This window comes from Balearica regulorum, chromosome 4 (genome assembly GCF_011004875.1).
Source record: "Balearica regulorum gibbericeps isolate bBalReg1 chromosome 4, bBalReg1.pri, whole genome shotgun sequence".
Classification (NCBI taxonomy): Eukaryota; Metazoa; Chordata; class Aves; order Gruiformes; family Gruidae; genus Balearica; species Balearica regulorum.
Window position 1 is genome coordinate 34048276 of NC_046187.1, and position 19733 is coordinate 34068008.

Sequence of the window (19733 nt, forward strand, 5' to 3'; positions counted from 1 at the left end):
TTTTGAAGACAAAAGTGAATATTCAAACTTACTTCTGTTTTAAAAAATGCTTTTAAGACATCTTGATTTTTTTTTTTCCCCATTAAAATGGGAAAGAAGGTCTGACTGGTTCAATCTCTATTCATATAATAAAATGATACAGTCTAATATGGAAGGATATCAAGGAGTCTTATAACTATTTTAATAAATAATGGTATATGAAGACTAGTTGGTTCAATTAAAATGTCATCAGGTATCTGCAGGCAAGAGCTTGTACCATAACATCAATTCTGGTTTTGCTAGCAGTATCCAGGATAGCTAATTTGGAGAGAACAAGAGTGAATTAGAAAATACTTTTCATCTGATTTATCTAGAAGTGGAATATATACCTTTGGTGCATAGTTAGCTTAAATACTTACCTGGCTGTTAGTCTTAACCCTCTGTCTTTCTCTGCCCTTATCTTCTTCAGTGGTGGTATTGATTCAGAGAGTCTGACTTCCCTAGGAAAATAAGATAGGCCCTCAGTACAGTATAAATAATGCATCATCTTTTTGCAGCCTGCTTATCCATAAGGCAGATGAGTTCTTGCAAAACTATTTGTGGAAGAGCTGTAAAACTCCAATTAATGCATACAGAGAAGCCTAGAGCATGCTGAAAAAGCTTTGGGACAGAATTTGGTAGAAGTAAGCTGTTGCTCAAACTTCTGCTTAAAGGGGATGTCCTGCTCTTGGTGCTTCTGCTGTTCTCAATGCAAACCCTTCACTCAACTGATTCAACAGCAGAAAAAAATATCGGGGGGGAGGGAAGACTAGCTTTATCTAGGTTAATAAGCTGAGATGTCCCAGGAAAGCTTCTGACTACTGAAGCCATCACAAGACAGAAGGTTGGGAGTATGTGGCTGAGACAGGAACAGAAGAGGGAGGGTACTTGTTGAGGTGGCAGCTTTATACAATGAACTTAAGAGTGTTTTCTCTCGATGAATAGGAGGAGGGGGTAAAAAAACTTGCCCAGGTTTTTTTTTTTTCCATACTTGACTGTTTTGTTATCTTCTGTTGTACTTGGCCCATATATGATGTCTGTTTTGAGACACTTTGCCTTTAGATTTTTTTTCCTCCTCCTCTTTCTTCTCAGGATTGAATATGATGCCTATCGAACAGACCTAGAAGAGCTGAATCTTGGCCCTCGTGATGCAAATACTCTCCCAAAGATTGAGCAGTCACAACAACTGTTTCAAGTGCATAAAGAGAAATATGACAAAATGCGTAATGATGTATCTATCAAATTGAAATTTTTGGAAGAAAATAAGGTAAGCTACAACTTCTGATCTTATGTTTAGGAGTTTTGTCCTGTAAGTTTCTGCTTTGCTAGAAATACTTTGGTTGTTAGCTCTTAAAATGTATCTTAATTTAAAAGTAGAGTGAGCAAAGAAAATAAGCTGAATTTTCTGAGTTCTTGCTGCATCACTGGAGGACAGATTTTTAGACCAGGCAACCTAAAATTCCGTAATCAAGCTGCTGCAGCTACAAATGACAAACACTATGGCAGGAAATTTCTTGTTGATATGAGAGGGTTCAAGTTTGGAAAAGCATTACTTTTCAAGTTGTGATTTAACCCGGCAGGCAGCTAAAACAGCCACACAGCCATTCGCTCACTTGAAAAAGGTAAATCTCATGGGTGAAGATAAAGACAGTTTAATAGGGCAGAAAAGGAAGAGAATAATGATAGTGATAAAAATATATAAAACAAGTGATGTACAGCACAGTTGCTTACCACTCGAAGCCAATGCTCAGCTAGTTCCTGAGCCACACTGCCTCCCGGCTACCCCTCCAGTTATACTAAGCATGACATCATATGGTATGGAATATCCCTTTGGCCACTTGAGGTCAAGGCTAATTCCGGCTGTGCCTCCTCCCAGCCTCTTGGGCACCTCCCACCTTCTTGTTGGCAGGCCAGTGTGAGAAGTTGAAAAGTCCTTGACTGCTTGGCAACAACTAAAACATCAGTGTGTTATCAACATTATTCTCATCTTAAATCTAAAACACAGCAATATACCAGCTCCTAGTAAGAAAATTGACTCTATCTCAGCCACAACCAGGACACCAGTTCATCACATTTAATGGTTAAATGAGTCATATAAATACTTATTTAAGATTCAAAGTAATATTTATGTTTGACAACACTGTTATGGAGGATATGCACAAAGAAAGTGAGAGAACTGTGAAGACGCTTCTTCAAAATTAAGCTTTCTTTAAATTAATAACTTGAACTGTGAAATACAACTTCCTATAATTAATGCCCTTATAGTTTCTTAATTCTAAACAGGGCTCTTGAACTGTTGGTTTGAAGGTTTTTTCCAATACATGTTGATTCCAACCATACCATTTAATCTATACTCTCTTAATGATGGGATTCTTAACCCATCTTATTCTGTCTACTAGGCAAAACCAGAATTGCCCTACAGAACACACTTAAAAAATTGTGTGTTCTTTGAAAAACAAGTCCTTCTAAATTGTTTCTAATTGGATGGAAAAATGATGGTCTTTCAAGATCTGATTTTTGTTCGTACTCATAGTAAATAGTTGTAATCATCTGTGACTATATTTCCTGTGTCTTCAGAGGGAGGAAAATATGATCAAAACTTATGTAAAAGATAGTAGTTCATCAGTTTGTCCCTGTGTAGCAGTGGACCAACATTTTCATTATGGCTGAATTCATATATTTGAAAGATCTGAATGTAGGTAATAACTGCCTGTCAGAGAACACAGGAGTGGCCCCAAATGACAACAGCAAAACAGGAGGAAACTTTAAGGGAAGATCTTGGGGACAAGCTAAACCAATTAAAACTGATTATTATTCTGAATTCTTGAATATATTATCGTACACACAATTGCATCAGCTACTTAGAATAGAGATGGAAGACAGCCAAGAAATATGAACCATCAACAGATGAGAAAAAAAAAAAGTGGAGAAAATCAACAAACCTTTTGGTTTCCAAAACAATATATGCTAAAAATGTAGCTCCTGAGCACTGTTACTTCCTACAGGCATTTGCATTAGGACCAGAGTTCTGGAATCACGTAGTCATTTAGCATGCTAAGAGTTGATGAAGCAGATCTGATGATTAAAAACTGGTATTGCCCTGACTTTCATTTGTTGTTCTTGCTGAACTTGTAGCCCATTAACTTTCAAATGGAAAAAATCCATATTGAAATTAATTTTCCTGAACAAGATGAAGTCTAATCCAAATGCTGATACTTACAGTTAAACTAGAAAATGCTCATAAGAACTGAGTTGCTTTAAAACTATGCTAGGTTGAAAATGGGTATACTGAAGGTGTCTTTTTTTCTTTATTTTCATCTTCTAGTAAGCTGTTTGTTACTCATATGATGTACTTCTGTTGAAATTGTTTGATCCTTCCAGCACGTATCTGTACAGGAATTCTGATGCTTAAATTCAAATTGGTTGAAAGTAGCACTTAGCCTAATTCTTCTTGACTTGCGCTAACTATATAGCAAACTGATCAATTTATGTTTATACAGATAGGAAAGCTTCAGAGTGAAAGCATTTTATTTCCATCTTGTACAAAAAAGTTTCCGTATTTTTTTAAAAAACTAAATTAGATAATTTAGGGAACACTAATGAAATTGTCTTCCTAGTAACAGTCTTGAATTAGATCAAGCATCCTGTTACCAGTCACAGCCTACAAATTTTGTTTCTGAAAGAAATTGTTTTTTCCTTCCTGCCTTTTCTTTTAGATTAATACAAGGGGACTTTCACATGCTTATGCTTTTTTATCACTGGCTGACATTTCTCAGTTTTGACAGTAGAGATGTCAAAATATTTATTAAAGGGTGTATGTAACTTTGTTTCCAAATAAGCCATAGAAAGGACTTCCTTTACAGTCAAATATTGGCTTCAATATAATTATCTACTGAGAGCTTTACTCAGGTAAGCTTTACTTTGATGTTTTTTATTTATTGTATAGGATTCTCCATAGTAAACAATATGTAATCTTAATCCTAAACTTTCATTTCAGGAGCACTCTTTTCCAGCTTGCATCTGTCTGATAGTTTTTGTTCTTCTGTTGACCCGAATGCTTCCTAGTGGTGTAGTGGGAGGCAATGATTATCTAAGAGATGATATTCTTACCAATCTGACATCTTTATTCCCTTTTTTCCTGCCAACCATTTTTTGGTTAGTGTTAGGGGAGCTCCTGTTAGACCTGATACTTGTCCTGCAGCTAGCATTAAGAAATTGGAATGCACAATTGATTTGCCAGACAACTATATAACCATTATAAACATGGCTTTTAATTTAGCTGCATACAAAGTGTATGTGACTGCTCTTAACTCAATTACTTTTTATATTTTAAAGGATTATTAACTCAGTAAGAATAGGATCAGTAAGTATAGGAACTAGATTTTGATTTCAGTTAGATTTAATAATCTCAGATGTTCTACTTTTTGCAAAGGTATGTGATGACAATTGCTATGATTCATCACACCTTAAACATCTGTAAGTACAGCTGTGCCTAATATGAAGGAGAAGAAAGGAAGGAGGAAGAGCACAATAGGTGCAGCTGCTTCAGTAATAGGGCACTGTTTAGGAGATGGCTTAAACTGAAGACCATGTATGATGTTGAATTCCCAAGTGGAAATGCAATTTTGATATTGTTAAGCTGTTACAGTAGTCCCAGGGAGGGGATTATACGGGTTATATTGATACTACATACTTAGTAATAGGAACTTGCAATTCCCTTTGTCTATCCCCAGGACCAAGTTGGTGCCCATTTAATAGAATGGGAGATCAGAATAAAGGAAGATCAGACAGACAAAATACCAATTTTACTCAGTCTCTTCCCAAAGGGCCCTTTTGTTGCCTGTTTTAGCCTGTGTTGTTGCAGACGTATTGCGTATAAGGCAAATGAGGGTTAGTATTTGAGCAGCTATACCAAGGCATGGCCTTGCCAGACTCGTTAACGATATACTAGAACATGCAAATCTCTAATCATCAACTTTACTAATACATATTGTCATGGTACTCAATCCAGATGTGAGTTAATATTTGTTCTTTGTCTAATTACAGAAGCCTTTTTAGGTAAGAAAGTGGTATGGTAGCCATATAATTTTTCTATTGTCAATTGTAAACCTTTGGGCTTCAAGTCTTCTATATCTTGATAGAGGATGTAGTACAATGTAGTCTCAAGCTTAGTTGTTATCACTTCTGTGTTGAAAACAGAGTTGTGTAATGAAACCTTGCCGTAGCAAAACAATTAAACAATTTAGGGGTTAATTTTTAGATTAGATAAATCAGTTCCTTATTATCTCCCAATAAATGTATTTTTACAGTCTGACCAATATTAAACATTTAAAAAAATAAATAGTGTACTTTTTGCCTGACAATATCACAACAGAATCCTAGATGTTCTTTTGTAAATGTACCTCCACTAGATGCACTCAGTTATGTTCCCACTCAAAAATGTTGCCCAATATTTGGTTAAGCATGACACATGAGGAGAGCAGGGAAAATGAGGAGGTGATTCAAGCTGTAAAGACAGTTTAACTGACTGGTGGGCTCCGGTTGGTCTGCAGTGCTGCAAATGGCACTGAACAGCCATAATCTATCTGGCCCTACGTTTAGGGGAAGGCATCTCTTTGTGCCTGTTCTCCTCAATTCATGTGTTAATATCTCAATTAAAAGCCCCCAGAGGTTCAGAGAACTGAATTACAGTAAAGCTGGGATTACAAGTTTCTGTCAGTAAAACCAAGATACACAAGATTTCTATTCACTATCATTATAGCATTTGATCTGAAGTTAAACTGTTTGGGGGGGGGGGGGGGGTCTGTTTTGTGGTGTTTTTTGTTTTTGTTTTTTTTATATTGCTGCACAGTTTTATTGGTGCTATCCCCAGCTGGCAGAGTTTTCTAGAAGTTTGTGGCATTGGGTGATGAATATAAGAATAGTTGCAATAAAATCTGTAGGTTACAAGGAGTTACTCTTTTTTTTTTTTTTTAATAAGGATGGTGGCCTGTTCTTAGCTTAAATATTTCTGCCACTGAAAAAATCTTTGAAAAGGCATTGTCTATTTGAGAAAGGAAAAATTGTTTTTCATGCGTGCACTTGAGAAATGTCAAATCTTTCTGTGTAAAGAAAGAAATTGAATGCACTTCTGTGAGTTGTACTTCAGGAGTTTGATATTTCAATGCTTGCTTCTACGAATGAAAGCAATGTACAATCTAATGGAAACCCAGGTGACATAACGATTTAGACCAAATAGCTTCAAACAGAGATAGCTGGGGAAAGGACTATGATAGTTAGGAGGAGGTATAAACTGACAGAAAGATTAGAATGGGAGTAGGCTTTTTGCTTCTTGAGGTGGCTGAAACAGTCTGAATGAGGAAGATGTAAAGAAATCTGTACTTACTGTGCTATGGAAAATACGGTGTTCGGAGGGAGGTGGGGGGAAAATGACCGTGTTTAAAAAGAAATTAAATGTTTCAGCATCCAGAGGAAATGTGAAAAACTCAAATCCAACCTATAGTATCTTCTGTACATGAAACTTCAGTCTTCTGTTTAGGGCATGCTCATTTTATGCTTATCCACAAAGTTCAGTTTTGTTTTGAGACTTAAATTTGCCAAGTCTCTTATGGAGTGCTTACTCTGCTTGTAATTAGGATCAAACAGCTGTATGTAGCTAATTAACAAGGAACAATGATTTAAAATTATGTTCAACTGCAAAACATGATGGCTTTTTGACAGGCATGCTAGTCCATACACCTGGCATCTGTATTTTTAGCAGCATACCATTAGCGTTCTTTAATGAAAAGGCAAATCTTCAAATGCTCGTTCACTGGAATAGGTGCTACAGTTTAGTGCTCAAGAGTTGGCCTTTAGTGCTGTAGTCTGATAATCACTTCAAGGCTTTGCAAAAAAAAAAAAAAAGTGGTCCCTTCATCCTCTATCCCCCTTCCCCCACATTGCCTTCTCTGTTGTGTTTGCAGAAGTGTTTTTGCAGCTGTGTAGAAGAGAATCAGATTGAGGAGCTGATCCAGGTTAAAGCAAATATGTTGTTGTCTGGCTAGTTTTAATCTGGATCTGTTCCCTGATCCAACTGACTGCATAACTGCATGAATGTTTTGCCAGCAGAGGGCTAAGGTGAAACGTAGTGTGGAAGTAGGAATCAATGGCTGGATATGGGAATGGGCAAGGCTGACATTCTTTCATGGGAAAACTGGTTAGGTTTGAACCTGGCTTTAAGTGAGTACTTTTCATCCAGTTCTTAGCTGTGATTGCAGGTGTTTTTGCAGTGGATGTCAGGTGATTTGAGATGTTACAGCTTTTTCTCTTTTTCTCTTAGCTGGCTCCTGCTTCATAGTAGAGCTCATAGTAGAGCTACTTTGTACAGTGTCAGACAGTAAGTGGTCTTTTCCTAGAAATTTAATCTTAGTTATCTGAATGAAGCTACGGATAAGATGATCTCACTATCACTGTGGGGATTCACTTAGCAATCTGCTTCAGAAGGAGACCAGAAGTTGTAATATCTTGAACCTCTGCAACCAGTTTGATAATCATCACAAAATTTACACTACAATGAGGTAGCTCTGGCTTGGGAATGGAACCTCGTACAGTGAGGTAGCTCTGGTAGTTCAAAAATCTCCACCAAACCAAAACTTTTTTTTGGTCCGAATCATCTGCCTCCACATTGTTGATTCCTGTCTCTGTGTGTGTGCGTGGATACTGAGCCTAGGTCTGACTGAATTTATAAAATTGTCAGAAGACTTCCGGGCAGTTCACAAAAGCTTTGGGTTAAAAGGTACCCTAACAAAGTACCGAGTTTGGCCTCAAATTGATGAACTTAGGCTGGGAAAGTGAATTAATTACCCTTGTTTTATTTGAGTTCCTATAAACAGTATGAATAAAACTGTTGTAGCATCTTAATACTGTGCTAGGAACTAGCTTGGGCTGTGTGAAACCTTGCATGTCAATGATTAAAGAAACTGCTTGAGGAAAAAAACAACTGTACTCGCTGAATTCTTTGCTCTCTTTAAAAGCAAACTCTTGATGTTGTTGTGACATTTTTTCACTTGTATGACTTAATATTTTTTTGTATGAAAATGCAGATTTTTATAGGTACAAAAAATGTGTGTTTATATAATTCTAGTCCCACACAAACTGAAAGAGGCCATCTTTTGTGACTTTGAAAGGCTGAACTGTAAGTTTGTTGAACAAGTGTAGTTAGCTATATTCTACATCTCCTAAATATTAAAATGTCTGTACCTCATGTATTTGAAGTATTCTATTGTAAGTGGAAAAAAAATTGTCCCAAGATATGATGTGCACTGCAGATTCCTTTCTAACCTTACCTGCCTCTTCAGTGCTTCTTTTTGGAGAGCCTTTTGAGGGAAGAACCTACCATTTTACACTGTTAATGAGGCAAAAAGCCTATTATTCCACATGTATTAAGTTTAAATTAGCCTGAAATATTAGGGGAGAAAACACAGGAATACCAGTTTTCAAATTGTCAGAGCAACTTAAACCAAAATTTGAGTCACCAAAGAGAGATTATCATTAATTAGGACACTGAGGTCTGTACAGTCATCAGTTTATGGCCAAAACTTAATTTGTGAAATGAGACTATTCAGTAAAAAAATAAATTGTTGTATACTCATGAAAGAAATTTCAGCTTTTAGTGCTGAAACTTTTATATATACGTAGTGCATGCATGCACGTGGTCAGCCCTATTTTCTCAAAGTATTTTATTTTTAAAGTATGTTATAACATTTCTGTGTAATAGTGTAAATGTTACACACTTCTAGTTTAATAGCATGTCTAATACATGTTGTTTTTTAAATTTGAGATCCCTTCTTGAATTAAGGCAATGAAGTACCTCTGTATGGAGTTGCATGCATTTCAGAAAAGCATGTTAGCCAAATAACCTGTTAAAACAGGCATGGACAACTGGTAGGCATAGGCCAAACCTGGCCCAAGGACAGTTTTGCTTCCTAGCATCTCAGTAGATTTTCCCTTGTGGATTGTGCTGACAGATGGGGCAGTGATCCAAAAATCGAGTAGAGAAAGCCCAACCTGCTGCCTACCACATCCTCCCTTTGGGCTCAGTCAGCCACCCTGTTTTGCTGTTCTCTTCGAGGTTGGCTAAATGCCACTGGGCTTAAGGTCTTGCAGGCTGAAAACAGGCACAGGGCCACCACCTTAAGGATTTGGCCTCTGACACAAGAGTAAGGTTGTACTGAGCTGAGAGTACACTCAGGAACAAACAGGACAGGTTTTGGCTGCAGAAGCTAGACAGATGCCTTTTCCAGCATTCATCATTCACAAGTTCAGTTTTACTGGTGCGCTAGGATGAAAACGTAACATTTCTTTGACTTCATCAGTGCTTATAGCTTGTCATCATAGACTAGACTGGAAGAGAAAAACAGTGATAACCCTCCAGCTGCTCTTGTGCTCTTCTCCCCACGTTTTGATTATTGCTATGACCTGTGTGTTTCATGACTACTTTGCACAAATGCTGTAGTCCTCTCTTATGGGAGATGGGCAAGAAATATTGCTGGGAAAAGAACATCTGATTTATTTGACTTAGGTATACGTGAGCTGGAAAACAGCTCTCTGCTCTCTGCAAGGCAGGGCAAATAAATGAACTGTATATTTAGATGCTGCATTTGTCATGTACTGTCTCAGGGAAGTCCATTTGGCCTGCAGGTAGGTATCTTAAACAGAGGTTTGGCATCTAATTCCAAGGAATTGAGTACTTGTAATGAAGTGTTTAATATTTGATAACATTATGCTGTTCAGTGAATTGCTTTTGATCCATGCAGTTGGTATTGACTGTTAAGCATACTGTATGAAAACTCTAAATTGCTTTAATGTTAAAGAATTTTGTATTTGCATTTTGTATTTCTATTTTTAAACTTTTATTAAATAAACCTGTATGAAGTCTGAGCTTCTCAAATACACTTATGTGTCGTTTTATAACTGACCTGTGATGTTGTTAGCATCTGCCTCCTCCTCTTAACCTGTCTCTACCCTTGCCTGCAGGTTAAGGTATTGCACAATCAACTTGTTCTGTTCCACAATGCCATTGCGGCATACTTTGCTGGGAATCAAAAGCAGCTTGAACAGACACTTAAACAGTTCCACATCAAATTGAAAACTCCTGGAGCAGATGCCCCATCCTGGCTTGAAGAACAGTAACTGGATCAGAGAAGAGGACCCAATGTTAACCTAAAAATCTTTAAATCTGATAATAATTAAGGGTTGGGGTTGAAGGACTGTTGTAGTGATTCTTGCACAGACAGCTTTAATTTTTTTTTTTCCCCCCTTTTCTAATACTGTAAAACTGAATTTGCTAGGAAAGTGGATGACTTTAAGGTAACCAAACATAATTTCTGTCATTTCAAATATAGAGCACTCCTTTTGTATGTGAAGGTTGGTTTGTTATTTCTGTAACTGGGATGGGGGAGGGAGGGAGGAAGGGAGGGAGGGCGGGAGAGGAAAGAAAACTATTATAGATTTGCACTGACAAATGATGTTTGTGATTTCTGGTCATTTTGGTGACTGGTCAAAATATTTCCAAATGGAGATTTACATGATTTGTACCAACATCTGGTATTTTATAGATGAATATAGAAAACATCTTTAGTAATTTTCATATGACTTTTAAAAAGGAGAGTTAAAAGAATATTTTGCAGATTAATAATATAAGGTTTATATGTGATATCTGCATATAAGGCAACAGTAGCAGATGGCTCATTGACTAGTGTTGTTGCAGCAAATGCCTTTTTAAAAGATGTAAAGATGTACCTTTCCATCATAGGTTAAAAAAAACCCAAAACACTAAAGCAAGAATCACTGTCAGTCTGAGGCTTCTAAGCACACGTTTTTGCTTTGCACCAAGTGGTTTGCTGAGTGAGGCCAACCATGCAATGTACTAATTTCATTTAAAATTTTACTTTCTCTATGAAATACCGTACTAGCCTTAAATCACAGGTATGTGCCTTTTTATAAAATAATATTTTCCACCAGTGTACATAATCCAAGAACCCTTTCACATAATGGTTTGCCAATTCCCAACAAGGGGAAGGAGACTGTGTAAATGCTGTTTCATTGTACACTTAGAGCAAGTTAAAGCTTTAGTTAACCTTCATGGACAGGTATGATTTTGAGAGAGGAAATCAGTCCAGTATGGTTTTTCTATTTAACTGAAAAGCATACTGTGGTAATAGGAGTAACATGGAGGGTACTTTTTAATTTCTCCATTGATCTTGTAGTCCTTAAATGTAAAATTCTGTGTCAATTTTATCATAGACATTTTAGATTCAATATATTGGAGTCCTCATTTGCACGTTACGTTGCTTTGTGTTCTATTAAGTAAAATGAAATATTTCAAATGTTATTTACAACGGTGTGGATTGTATGATTTATGTACTGTATGTTCAAATGCCTTTCAGCTGACATACTTAAAGTTTTCAGTGCTTAACACAATTGTAATGTAACTGTAAATCAAACTTTTTAATCATTCCTCATTAAATTCTTGGCCTGACAGAGCCTTCTTTATGTTTTTGTTCTGTCAAGAATCTCTTGTAATAGTTCATTTACGTTCCCCAGAATGTATATCCTATGTGAATTTTGTATTCATATTAAAGGTGTTTGCAGTCAAACTTCTTTGACTTGTGATGGTTGAGAGTAGAATCTGGCTTCTATAGTGAAAGCTTGGTCCTGTTGTTCTGAGTTGCCATCCCTGCCCAAGAGTTTCTGGTAAAGCAGTACTAGGTGGGAACACTGATGCTTTTTTATTTCAGGATCATTTAATAGCGTGCAAGTTCAACTTGAATGTAAACTCATAGTGAAACAAATCTTTCAGTATATGTAAGTGTTAAGCTTTTAAAGCAAATTTCATTACATTTACAACACTTATGAAGCCGTTGACTTCCGCTGTCTCTGAATCTTGGCATGCATATGGTAAGATGACGGAAGAAAAATGAACTGTATAACTGTACAGTTGAGCTAGGAAATGCAGATAGCAGCATTACAGCAGGGATGAAGAATGCAAACCTACTGACTACAATTGACATATCAGCCTTCAGAACACTATAGGAAAAGGATACATATGGAACATGCACTGTTGGTTTCTATCTCAAGATTCACACATCTCCTGAGGATAGTCCCTGCCCAGAAGGAACTGAGCCATCAGAAACGGTAAGAGGGAACTTGAATCTGAAATTGCGTGATGCAGGAATGGCTCAACCTTTGCAATGGCTTAAAACTGCTAGAGTCTCTTCACCTGGAAGAAAAGGTTGGAAAAGAGATTACTCGCTAAAATCTGTGTGTTTAATGCCAGGGGAGGAAGAAGGACTTTGATTTTGCTTACCGAAGCAATTGTTCTGATTAATAGCCTCAGTGAGGGGGGTCGTGCCGTCAGCTGATCGACAAGATATTAAACTAATTGCCTTTTGTAGCACTTTATTTGCCCCCATTCAAATAAATGTGCTGATGAAATAATTCAAGCTCAAGTCTTATATTCAAAGTTTGCTCTTTAGATCTAACCAAATTTAGAAACTTTTGCTTATGGAGATCATATGAGGAAGACACTTCTGAAGTTTCTAATGGGAAGTAATTAGGTTGTCAGGTTTTCTGAGACTGACAAAGCAGCCATATAAATATTTTAAGGTTGTAATGCTGGCATTTATCTGGTAGACAGTTGTCAGGATGGATTTTTTGTTTGAAGAGGGGGCCATACCCATCTAGTAGAGTCTTGTCTGTGAAAGATTTAATCTCAGTTATAAGTTACTGCATTAGTGTGTCTAGTGTTGTGTGAGGTTTCTTAGGAAGAAGAATTTAAAGTAGTTAATAGCGTTTCAGATATGGAGGGGTGGCTGGTCTACCAAACAGAGACCCAGGGAGCTGTTTCATTTGTCAGTGGCCATACTGTAAGTTATCTGCACTCCTGGCTTGCTTGAAACTTGTAGGGCCTGTTATTTTGTTTGAATTCTACAAACAGCTCTTCTGCTCTAAAAATGCTCTTTGGCATACTTCATGCTTTGTCAAGCCCTTACAAAGAACCTTTCTGCTTATAAAATGTATCTGTAGTTATATTTGAAGAGACGTCTATGCAGGTAGAGTACAGTAACACACCAGTATCATTAAAGTAACTGCTTGATTTCAATCTTCTGTCAAATGGTTTTCCCAGCAACTTTATCTCTGTTCTGTCTCTGCTTCAAAAAATGATCAAAGTAATCTAAAAGGAAAGCTAAACCTTCCCCTCAACTCTGTTTTGAACTGAACTGGGGGCATGTTCAGTTTGTATTCTCTGCTTATCTGCTCTTGTTCCTCACTGTGGTGTTACAAGAATAATAAGGTATTATAATTATTTAGCATTCCTCATCTGCAATTATCTTTAGGTTTGGGGTTTTTTTTTTAGTCTGGTTGTCTTTTCCATGCTGTGTGCTTGATGTGGAGGTTGTACTAGTCACAGATTTTTTTAATTAGTCATTAATCTTTTCATATTTGCAATTGCCCCCACCCCAAGCTTATCGAACTGCTGGCAGCCAAGTTATGTCAAACTGAAAGTTCTTTTTTTTTTTTTTTTTTTTTAATGAGAAGATCCACAGAGGAGTTGACTGTTCCTTGGTTTATATTTCTTTGTTCTCCTTGTTACTTCTTGTTGTTAGTAGCTCTTTGATATCTTTGTGTTCTTTCAGGTGTTGTGGTGTTAAAGCTAGTGATACATAGAAAGGACGGTTCTGTATCTGTGACAGTCGTCTTGTTCACCTCGCTGCACCTATTTTCACCGAGGTGTCTTCATTTCTGTCAGTCTTATATGGGAACCAAGTGGCCAGGTAGATGGGGTGTGTTTACACATTTTGTCATCACAGCAATAGTTTGAAGTGAATTAAGGAAGTACCTTACCCTGTAGTGTAAGAGTAGCAAGTAGGATGGCTTGTGCCTGCCTTGGAGAGAGGCATAAATTGATAGAGAAGCAGTGGAAAGGAAAAGTGATATCTTGCTGTTTCATCAGGAGCCCCTATGCTGAAATGCAGAGAAGCAGCACATGAACCTTGCAGAGCAATGGTCTTGGACATGAAAGCTCAAGCTATGGTTTGCAGATCTTTCATTTCCTACAGCTGAGAGTGCTGGCATGAAAGCATTACTTTTTACACTTCAACTGCCTTTTGGAAAAAAAATAAAATTAGGGAGCAGGAGCAGCAAACAATTCTGTGCTGTCCACTATTGGCAGTGTATTTCTGCGAAGTATTTGTGCTCAGCAAAATGTATGTTCAACTTTTTAATCACTGTGCATGGGGGGAAAAAAAAAACCTGTTCTGAGCAAATACTGTCTCATTTTTTTGAGAACCCATTTTAAAGATAATAGCTATTGGAGGAATGGAAATACCTGACATTCCAGGAGAAGTAGAAAAAGAGACCAAGAGTATCTTTCCAGAGTTCCCTTGCATCATCAGGTGGTAGAACTTTGATGGGTACCAGTGTGGCTGTATGATAACACTTCTTAATTAAGTGCAGAAATCAGATACAGACTAGAGTCAACCTGAAACAAATTTTTAGTTCAGGTTTGCCCTGTTATTACTGTTTATGCCAGCATAAATCCATTGGTTCAGTCACAAACAGTTCAGCAGTGTGTTCCTAGTAAATGGTACTTAACAAATGGTATGTCCTACTGTGCTAATTAAAAAAAAATAATTACACACCTTGCTACCTTTTAAAGAATACGGAAGGCTGTAAATTCAAGAACTTAAGAGTTAAATAATGCTAAAAACTAGTGTTGGCTGCTCAGTCTTGATTTGCCTTTCTTACATATGTGTATGCATTGTGCTAGTTTTATGTGATAGTGGTAATTAATTGCAGGGGTTTGTTTCAAGAGGTTAACTACCACAGTGCTTAATTTTGAAACCAAATAGAAGTTGGTTTTAATGTGTCTGAAGTGTCACAATTAACTTTCCTGCCTTTGTCCGAATACCGTAGAAATGAGGGCTTGTAATGAAGATGACAGCACCTTTTGTTCAGGTGGTATAAATTGCTTTGTTCCCATTAGATCTGTTGGGTCATTAAATTTGTGTTCAGCCTAAAGCATTAGAAGCTCTTTGTGCTCAAAGAAAAGCAGAGTTTACAAAAGACTTTTTTTCTCTCTCAAGAAAAAAAGGTAATGCCTTAAAAGAAGTAGTCATCTTGAAAACTGTCTTGGCCATTTAATTAACTAGAAATCTTAAAATATTAACAATAGGATTTGCTGTCGTAGTACAGCAACCCATCTAAATGCTATCTGTTCTAGGGAGGTGCATTTGCTGCTTATTATAGGTGGGGCTGCTCGATCTACCTATTATTAAAGTTGCTTAGTACTTCCTACTGTAAAGACCTGCTTTCTGTTGCTTGTAACTTGGATGAATTTTAGCCATGTGGGCAAAATCTTTGCCTGCTGAGTGTTCACATTTTTGGGGGGGGGGGGGGGGAATCAGCTAAAAACTTTAATTTGCTAACATTGTGCTTTGGAAAAGTTCTGGAAAAAAAAACTCACAAGGTGAGGACAAGTTAAGTTTAACTTCACATCCAGACTGGCTCCCGGGTCCTCTGCTGCCCTGTTCGGTTTTTGGGGTATTTTTAATACAATGCCATTATGCAAGTCTCCTGTTTAGCTTGCTCTTTCCGTCTTTTCCAGTGAACATTTGTGCTCATGACTGGCAGCAATGAAAACAAGTCTCTTTGGTTCCAACACAAGCAGCTACAGTCCAAGTGGCAATGCGCTTCCTCGCCAACGACCTCATGGGTGACCCGACACTCTCGAGGAATGTCCGTGCTGGCTCAAAGCTGAGCGTGTCCTCTCCAGCTGCTGCTAACCCTGCCAAGTGGAGATGCATGGCATGATACGAATTGCCGTTTACTGCAGCTGAACTGTTTTCACTCTTTGATTTTTGAGCTTAAATGACCAGGGTCTGACATCACATTCTTTAATTCTTCCTTTTGTTCTAGTATTTTTTTAAATCGAGTGACTCCAACAGGCTGTCTTGCCAGACCAGTAGGTCAGATCTCTGGCCACGGAACTGTAAGCCGGGATGGTGTAACCTCAGCGACCGCGGGCCTGGACTATGGGGCTGGGGGAGGCCACCCGGCCTCCTGCTCTTCCTCCGGTCCCTGCCCCGGGCAGAGGCAGCAGCGCAGGGCAGGCACTGCACACCAAGATGAGACACGCTTTTGTCCTCCTGCTCCTGCCTTCCCACCCCTGGCCGTGCCAAGGTGTTATTTTCTCTCTCGTGCTCAACTCAGAAGCTCTGGTACCTGATTGTGCAAGGCTGGAGGTGAGGTGGTGGTGGTTGGTTTTTTTTCCTCCCTCCCTCCTTTCTCAGGCAAGGAAGCATTTCTGATTCTGCCTCAGAATTGACGTCCTGTAAGTAGTGTCGGGGGTGGGGGCTGTGTTTGTTCCTTACAGCTGTGGCTATTCATTTACTTGAGTGAAGTTCTTCACCTTTACTCTTTTTGCAAAAGCAGTTTTATTTTTGAAATGTGATTGAACCTCTTGGCAAAATAGTTTGTTTGCTGTATAATCTGTGGATAGTACTTTGGCTTTCAGATACCCACAAGTCATGTGACCTGCCTAGTGTGACATAAGCCAGGGCTGTCATCGCATCAGAAATGTGTCTGAAGTTCTGTCCCGCTGTCTCCGCTGGACATTGACGTCACACGAGGGGCTCTGAAGGTGACTTTGCATGCCCGTCTTGCATGCCTGCTCCCACCTGCTCAGCTGAGCTGGCCGGTAGTGCCTGGCTGAGGCGGTGGCACGGGAGGGGCATGGAAAAGGTGATGGAAAAGGGGACGCTTGCCTGTAAGCACTTGAGGGCAAAGGGCTTCAGCCATGGCCGGGAGCCCGTTCCTTCTAACCGGGAGCGTGGCTCATAGCACCGCTGTCCCGTTTCTATAGCCATAGTTGCTGTGATTTCAGTGTCAGCATGCGGTAAATGAGATAAAATGTATACATTTTATGTACTCATCAGACAGCTTAGCAGGAGCTTGCTTCAACTAAGGCCCCGGTCCTACCGCGGACACCTCCGCAGGCCGCCGCGGCAGCACCCGGCGCTGGGCAGCGGGTCCTTCTCCTCCCGCGGGGGCGCGTTGCGGTAGCGCCGGCCGGGCCGGGGGGAAGGCGAGGCGCCCCGCGTGAGGGCGGGCGGAGGCCGCGCCCGCTCCCCGGGAGCCGCCGCTGTCACCTGCGCGCGGCCCCGCCCGCGCCGCGCCTGCGCGCGGCCCCCGCCCCCGCCCGCTCCGGCGGCGCGGCTGCGGCGCGATGGGAGGAGGCGGCGGCGGCACCGGGCCCTGCTGCGCGCCGCGCCGCGTGCTCCCGCGGGCGCGGAGGTGAGCGGCGGTGGCGGGAGGGGTGGGGGGTGGGGGGGCTCCGCGCGGGTCTTACCTCCCCCGCCTCCCTCCTCGGCTGGGTGAGGGCGGTGGGGGCTCCGCGCTGCTGGGGGGCGCGGCTGCCTGCGTGGGTCCTTCTCCGTTTTAGTGACGCGGCGGAGGGGAGAGCCCTGCTGGGGAAACGGGCACCCCTCCCCGCAGGACCCTAGGGCCCGGTGTCCCCCCGCCGCTTCCTTCACCTCTCCGGCCAGCCCCCTGTCAACGGGCTGGAGTCGCCGCCGCTCCCCTCGCACGGCGGGCGTGTGCAGCGGAGCGGGGCTGCCGCGGGGACCCCCGGCTCTTACCGCCGAGCGTGGCCCCCCCGCCCACCTCCTGCACGGGAGCGGGTCGGGCAGCTCCCGCCGGAGGGGAGGGGAGGGGGGCGGTGGGAGGGAGGGAGGGAGGGCGCCCCCTGCGGGCGGGGCGGGGCCCGGCCGCTGGGGCGTGGCGCGAGGGAGCGGCGGGCGCCAGGCGCCACCGGCGGGAGCCTGAGGTGAGAAGGTCGCGGTTGTACCCCGGGTCCAGCCGAGACGCCAGGGCGGCATCACCCCCGCACAGCTTCCCCCCGAAAAGTGCTCGGCTCTCCCCCGTGGCCTGCAGCGTCGGGCGAAGGGAGTCACGAAACAAGGAGCTCTCCCCAGGCCCCTCGGGTGGTCCCGGCAGCCCGTAGGCACGTTGCCCGTCTTTCGTGTGCGCCCTAGCCAAACACCCCCTCCGGACGGAAAATAAGACGGTAAGGCTGAGGGCTGTTCCCCTGGCATCCCCGTCCCCACGGCGAGGTGAGCGCAGCGGCTGAGAGCCCGAGCGAAAAATAGTTGGAATCGAGCCCCCTGACAAAACCCGTGAGGTCCCTGTCTGGCGCGGGGGCCCACTGCCCGTCTCGCTTGCGTGGTGATCCCGCGTGGGGTTCCCTTCCCAGCCTGGCTGGCTGGCAGGGGGGTTGTGCCGAATGAGGGGTTTTGTTGGATGCGTTAAGTGGTTAAGCGCTAAGTTGCTGTCATAGCGTGAGCTGCGTCTTCTTTGTAACCCAGACGTTTTGGCAAGATCAGCGGCTAGTTATGTGAGGCAGCGTTTGCAGTTTCTTTATCTGCAGTTAGCGACTGGTTGCTCCATTTACCTTTTTGTATAGCTGTTGTTGAGACCCAGACATCCAAATGCTGTGGTTGGGCTTTGCTGTCAGAATCGGCGTTGTTCTCATGAGAATTTGGAGGACGCCTGACACAGAACGTGGGCAGCAAGAACATAAGGCGTGAGTTAAAGGGAGTAATATCTTGCAGCATGAATTATGAGATGCCCTTCAGCGCATTGTGCGTTTCACCTGTTAATTTGTGTATGCAAATATAATGTATGTCCGTCTCAGTGGCAACTGCCTTTTTTGCAAGAAACAAATTACTTTAGAGTGTTTGTCGTCTTACCTGGGGAGAAAGTTGTCCCCACCCTCTAACTTTGACATACATTTCCAAGTTAGATTAGGCTGGCTAAAACAATGAATGAGACAAAGAAATAAAATATTTCATTTATGCCAAATATGGACACAATTGAAACGTGCAGTAAAGACGATACTTTAGAGCTCTTGCACTTCTTGGGCTGTTTTAGATAACAAACATGCGATAATTAAGCATAATTGAAACATCTTAAATGTTTGTTCTTGGGTCCCTTTCTTTTTCTTCTCTTTAATCCTTTGAAAAGTGCATAGAGGCTCCTTAGGAGTTAAAATTTTGCTTGGGTTTTATTACGCATCCCAGTCCTGGCGTGTCTCGGTAATCTGCAGTAGTTCGCAGTCAGAACGGCTGCGTTGTTCCCCACCTCCTCTTGCTGTACTTCCTGCTTGGAGGCACCTGCTGGTACCAGCAAGCGGCCCAGAGCCTGTCCCGGCTGCCAGCTTCTCTCCTCTCCCACCCACGGTAATGGCAGGGCTGCTGGGAACGTCTTCGAGCTGCTCCTCTGAGAGGCAGCAGCAGAAGGGAATTTTGACCAGTCTTCTGGTATCTGGTAACTTGAGGCCGCCGTCCTCTTACAAGCAGGTGACCTCTGTCGCCTGCATCATTGTGCTTATCTGTCAGAAGACAAAGCTGAATGCCAGCCTTTATGCTGTGCCTTTCCTTTCATGCCTTCCCTCCAAATGCTGATTCCTCCCCTTTCCTGGTTCTGGGTGATGGTTGCCTCGTCTAAAGCAGTACAGGGCTCGTTGGCTTGAAAACAGTTTTTCCTGTTCTGTCTATCTATCTATCTTTACATCTAGGTTGGGATGTTTTCTTCCCCTTGCATTCTCCACTCCTTTCACTAGGAGTGTCCCTTCTCTAACTCAGAAGCACTCAGGCCTGAGATCAGTCGTTTTCCAC

General features: G+C 41.5%; 2 protein-coding genes across 16 annotated transcripts in view; both read left to right on the plus strand.

The window, feature by feature from the left end:
- Positions 1–11654, plus strand: part of ARFIP1 (ARF interacting protein 1) — a 45766-nt gene extending 34112 nt beyond the window's left edge. For 14 of the 15 annotated variants that reach the window (XM_075751716.1, XM_075751707.1, XM_075751715.1 and 11 more), the window contains 2 exons: positions 1111–1285; positions 10033–10660. In XM_075751716.1, the coding sequence (XP_075607831.1) occupies positions 1111–1285; positions 10033–10188 (331 nt within the window). In that variant the 3' untranslated portion in view covers positions 10189–10660. Of the gene's footprint in view, positions 1–1110; positions 1286–10032 lie in introns of all 15 variants that reach the window. The other variant, XM_075751719.1, reaches the window with a different exon arrangement.
- A 5552-nt stretch (positions 11655–17206) lies between these two features.
- The window catches only part of FHDC1 (FH2 domain containing 1), a 37772-nt gene continuing 35245 nt past the window's right edge, over positions 17207–19733 (plus strand). The window contains exon 1 of the mRNA XM_075751721.1: positions 17207–17352. The gene's annotated coding sequence lies outside the window, so the exon portion shown is untranslated. The remainder of the gene's footprint in view (positions 17353–19733) is intronic.